The sequence below is a fragment of the Pomacea canaliculata genome, linkage group LG4 (genome assembly GCF_003073045.1).
Source record: "Pomacea canaliculata isolate SZHN2017 linkage group LG4, ASM307304v1, whole genome shotgun sequence".
In the NCBI taxonomy this organism is placed as follows: domain Eukaryota; kingdom Metazoa; phylum Mollusca; class Gastropoda; order Architaenioglossa; family Ampullariidae; genus Pomacea; species Pomacea canaliculata.
Genome location: NC_037593.1, coordinates 23,491,019 through 23,496,525, shown reverse-complemented (window position 1 = coordinate 23,496,525; position 5,507 = coordinate 23,491,019). Strand labels below are relative to the sequence as shown.

General features: G+C 48.9%; 1 protein-coding gene across 1 annotated transcript in view; it reads right to left on the bottom strand.

Moving 5' to 3' along the window:
* Positions 1 to 1,571, bottom strand: part of LOC112562462 (zinc finger protein 28-like) — a 21,015-nt gene extending 19,444 nt beyond the window's left edge. Inside the window, 1 exon segment of the mRNA XM_025235743.1 lies at positions 1,259 to 1,571. Coding sequence (XP_025091528.1) covers positions 1,259 to 1,264 — 6 coding nt within the window. The 5' untranslated portion in view covers positions 1,265 to 1,571.
* Positions 1,572 to 5,507: the final 3,936 nt, after the last annotated feature.

Sequence of the window (5,507 nt, the reverse complement as noted above, 5' to 3'; positions counted from 1 at the left end):
AAAGCGCAACGCTGCATTGTGGTCGCGCGGACGAGTCCAAAACAAGTGACTCACTGGGAGTCTTCAAGAGTCGCTCGTAATTTGGCCCAGGACGAAAAAACGTTACGAGGATGGCAGAAAGCGTACATAGCGGAGGGGAGGGAGGGAATTTTGGGTCATAAAGACTGCGCGGCAGAACCAAGAAAAGAAAGCCTAGTTTACAATTAACATTTTTTATTAAAAACATTTATAAGAAGGCGCCTCCACCATACCTCGCAACGCTCAAATCGTTTCCCCCCTCGAACGTCGTTAAACAGCAAAGCAACAAACAATTTTCAATTATCGGCACGTAAATGGGACGGTGAACCCGACCGGTGGCAAGAACTACACTTGCCGGCAATGAATGACCAAGTAAGACAGGCTCACTAATCCGGCGTGGACAACGGTGGCCAGGTCAGCGGTCACAGGAGTGCCCTCTCTGCTGTCATGACAACAGCTACCAGCACACAGTAGGCGCATTGCAGTGTCGTCATGCGTGCCACTCTCTACTGTACAGTGCTAAATAAATGAGTCCAACCGTAGCCTTGACCGGTCACCTCAGGGTCAGCGACACACCTTGACCGTTGCTGTTCACAGAAATATCAATAACGCCGACGATCGACTGACCAAACCACGTCGTCACGCAGGTGGGCTGGGTGGAAGGGAAAAAAGTGGTCCAAGGTCCAACATTCGCGGTCTTTAGAGATTTCCGTGGAAAGGTCTACGAGGATTTCCTCATAGCCTTCAAGGTGAAAAGCAAGTGTGTGTTTCTTCCCACTGGACAGCAGAGCCCGGTATCGACAGCTGCTGACTGTCAAGCAGTTCTTTCCCATCTTTATCTCACGACACACCTTATTTTCACCGGCTCTTTTCACAAACAACAAATCAAGATGCTATTTTACTGAACACAACCTGATTTGAACCCCACACAAAATAGACACCGTGACATTAACCCAGCATTAACACACGTCCAAGTGATGTTTGTGCTGTGTGAAACTAGACGAGAACTAAGATTGAAGTGCGAAATGGCCTGACGATAAACAAGTACATACACATCAAGCTCCGAGTGTTGTTAACTCGCCTTTTAATAGCATTACCATGCCTCTTCTTAGAGACCTATTGAGAAAAACAACAGCAACAACCCACCACACTTCTGTGCTCCCCTCTATATACAAGTATGAGGGCCGCACCGGGTGCAGTGCCGTACCGCCGGCAGTGGCAAGGTTAAAGAGTGGCCTACCTTCATGTTGGAGTAGGGGCAAGGCTGCTTGTTTGCACATGGACTTCCATCAAAACACTGGCGGCCGCGCGATCTTATGTTCCATGTACTACTGTCGCGAAGGACTCTCCCGAAAGTGGGCCGCTCCCACCTCCTCGCGCATGCTGCCTTGCGTGTGAGTGTGTGTGTGCATGACAGGGTGCGCAACAACACCGCCCCGAGCCGCTCAGCCTTATAATAACGCGCAGTTGTCGGCCTGCCTTACGCTCAATGGCGTATTGCTCGCAAAGCTTCATGGAAATGGCTTGCTTTTATTCTTCAGTACTTGTGGCTTTCTCGGCCCCTCCCCTACTTCTACCCCTCCTTTTTTTCCCCCTTCTTAAATCTCCCTACCCCTCTAAAGCTACTTCACATGTGCGTATGCCTGCGAGATGCTGCTACTATAAAGCCTTACCCGTGCTATCCGAGAATAAAGCTAGATAATATTATTACAATGCAACTTGGGAGGAATAGGTGTTCTGAGTAGAGGTGGCAACGATAGGTGGTGACAATGTCAAGATACCTGGCTTTTGATTATTTTGTGTGTGAGACTATTCATTTACCGATATCAGCAAGAAAGCAGTGTTACAAGCAGCTAACCAAATCACGACGATCGGCACCGATGACAGCGCGATGATCTCGCAACACACCAACGTGCCATGAGAAGGTTATGCGCGCCGCTGTGACTGCGGCGGAATGTGTAGGGGCAGCCACTACGTGGCAGCTACGGCTTTGCTCCTACTGCAAACTGCACAACGGAGACAGGCAGCCCTCAGGGTGGGGGAGGGGAAGGCACGTAAGCCTGGAGGTGCCGCACTGGGCATAACAGTTTGTACTACGTTTCACAGTGACTTGGGGTCAAACACCGGGCACAGGCACAGATAGCCGGCGAGTGCATGAGCTGGCAATAATCTGTTGACGTCCTCGCTGGAAGCTGAATCAGAACAAGTTTCGAGAGGCTCCAGTTTATTTCCCCTCTTTCGATGCAGGTAAACCAGTCGCCACATCCCACGTATTCAGACTCGTCCGACCGGAATCGTTTCCCTTTGGTGTCGCACCTGTTCGCCTTTTCAGTGATTAGTTAAGAGATGTAATAAATATGTAGGAGTTGGACATATCAGAGGGAGATGGCGGTGGTAACGGTTACAAGTCACCGTACAGGTGTACATGCGCGATGGCGAAAGCGAGGGTTGGGGCGGTGAGTAGGAGCAAACAGTGCGTATAACCTCAGCACATATTTCGCAAGCTGTCACGTGATATCACTGGCCCTACCCGTACAGCTGCACCCCATTTAGTACTAGTAAATCATAACAATAATAGGCTCCGGAACAGTTAAACAAATTACTAATAAGCGTTTAAATTTGTTCCCATATTATTAATTAATAATTCCGTCCTAATTTTTTCGAAATAATGTATTACAGCATCGCTACAAAAATTTTACTATGTGGGAAAAAAGCTTTATAACAACGCTTCTCTTTCCCACAGCAATGTTGAGAAAAAAAAGTGTTGAGCGTATGGTGAACAGATGTTTGTGAACATAGCTGGGAAATGGGGCTTGCTGCTACAGTCGCTAAACACTCTACTGTTCCGCAAACTTCTTGTCTCTTCTTCACACTAGCTTCAGACTTAAAAAAAAAAAATGAAATTGTATCTTGAGACTTAGTCAAAGTAGTCTCAAACTTTTCACCTCAACTTTTCTTGTGTGTCTCACTGAGATGTCATCACCCTTTGTTTAATACAATGCAAGTTCGTATTCGTGACACCAGGTCTTGCAGAGCACCTTAACCTGTGATTTGTGTTCCGAATGGCTGGTGCCGGGAAAGACTTCATTAGAATAATGAGCTAATGCGAATCAGTGTGTGTGTCGGTCGACTCTATCAGGAAGACAGCACTGCACTGGACACCGGAAGCGATGAAGGCCCAGGGCAGGCTTGAGAAACAGACTAGACATCAGCTTCTCTGGTTGCTGTCCACCAGACCAGATTAGTACAAGGCAGATGCTGACAACTGCGACGCCTCCCGTTCCACCGACCTTGCTACCCGAGCTTTCGGGAACCTTATCTCGTTTTCATTGAAATCAATAAACTGTCTCTCGGCTAGACTCCACAAAAAATCCACTGACACCCTGAGTTGGTCAAAATGGTGAAGGGGTGGAGGGAAAATGTCTAGGCATAAGTCACCTTTAAGTAACCTTTATTTCCAAACATGATGCCACGGGTGTTCTGGAAGGCTATCAGTTTACTTTAACTTTACTACATGCTTGAAAGAAATGAAACCACGGTGATTAAGAATCAACCGTTGACTTGATTTTTTTTTTAAATCAAGCACCGCTGACGGGAGAACTATTCCTCCTTTTAGCAACCACTTATCATACGTACACGTACTGTCAGTGGTATGCGAAAGAAGTACCACACCTGTCAGAACACATCGATTTTGCTACTAATTATATATTTTCGTCCCTCCACATTTCATCACAGCCCCTTCCGGAACCCATTTCTATCATCTAATTATCTCGTTTTGGTATCCCAGGCTCATCGGCACTTCCCGTCTCTAGTGTCTTGTGCGTGTGTGCATGCAGCGCCAGCGGGAAGGACACCGGAAGACAGATGTGTTAGGCGAGGGGCGCAGTACATTCCTCAACTTCTTTCCTATGTTTCACAGTAGACACTCCCACAACGGCTGTGAGTCTGTTGATGGCAGCGGCCCTCCACACAATCTGCAGTTCCTCAGTAAGGTGTCCAGACAAGGCCGAGGCCAGGAATAAAGCGGAGACAACGCACGATGCGCTGGACTGGCGTACGACGGGCAGACCATCAAGGCAGGACACATGGCAAGAGGAGGATGTTCTGATGGCTGTCACCCTCTCCCCTAGCCATGTGCTAATTGTTGGACGGGGGGTTTGATCGAACGTGTTTTTTTATACGTGAAAACCTGCTGTCGGATGTTGAGATTTGTCGCTGGGCTATTTGGGATCTCTCTCTCTCACACACACAGAGTCTGCAAGTTTAAAGAAGGCATGCTAGGATAAATTCTCAACGATTTAAGTCATTTCGCGGCACACAGACTTTTATATAACAACAACTGATGGGTGTATTTATACATACAAACACCAGGAAGAGTATTACGTGCGCGCAGTGCAACTCGTAGGCGGAAGTTGACCGAGTTTCGTTGCTAGGGTGCAGACGACATTGCCCCAGTTTATTCACTGCATACCTGTACGTCCTCCACCTGTGTACTCGAGTGCATGACGTGCAACGGGAAAACCCAACCTATCACCTGCGTCGCAACTGCAATGTGGACAAGAGACTATGACGCCTGTTTGTGCAACGTGATTTTCAGAGCCAATCCCCACTCCCCTCAAGCCCACAGACCCAAAGCACGAGGGTTCTCGGTAAAGACCGAAATCTTACACGACTGTGACTTTGAGAAAGCCGCTGCACGACAACTTTCCCTGAAACCTCAGCACTGTTGCTTTTAGTCTCCAGCTTGACTTTCCCCTTACTCCGATCATAATTATGTGTGGAGTGCTGTTTACAGTGTGCGTGTGTCATGTTGATCTTGCGTATCATGTGCGCGTGAGAATACCCTCGCATGTCTGTCTCTTCCCCACCGCCCCTGGCTCTTCTTTCTTCATTCATTCGGTTTCACAGACAAGCACGCAGACTCGCTCGCGATACAGAAGAATGAGCGAGGGGCGGACATGAGAGTTCTCAGACACGTGTTTGAACTTGCAGCCAGGTTCTAACTCAACGCCAGCTTGGCACCCTCTGGCCGGTTTGTCTTGACAGCAGCCACAGTGGCATCCGCCAACAGCACTGACCGCACGCACACGCAGGCGACACCGCAGGAACGCAGCTTGCGCTACATGCACGCGCACACAGCACCCGACCCTCTCGACAGTCCACCCCTGGCGATACTAGTCACGCGAGTGAAGAGGGTGAGATAAAGCCTTATCAGACATAAGCACCTACTGGTCACTGTCCCGTCACCACACTGTCCGCACCACCAAACCACGCTGATTAGTCCACCCACACTCCTCTATCCGGGTCCACACAAACATCACTCACCACACACGCACGCCACAGAGAAGGCTAGAACATGCAGCACATCGCCCCTAACAACGGGAGGGTTCGTGGGGATTTACCCACCACTACACCCTACACGTGGCCTGACGCCTGCCATCACTATCACCTTTGATTCACAGACGTCTTCTGACAGAAACTAAGGGAGA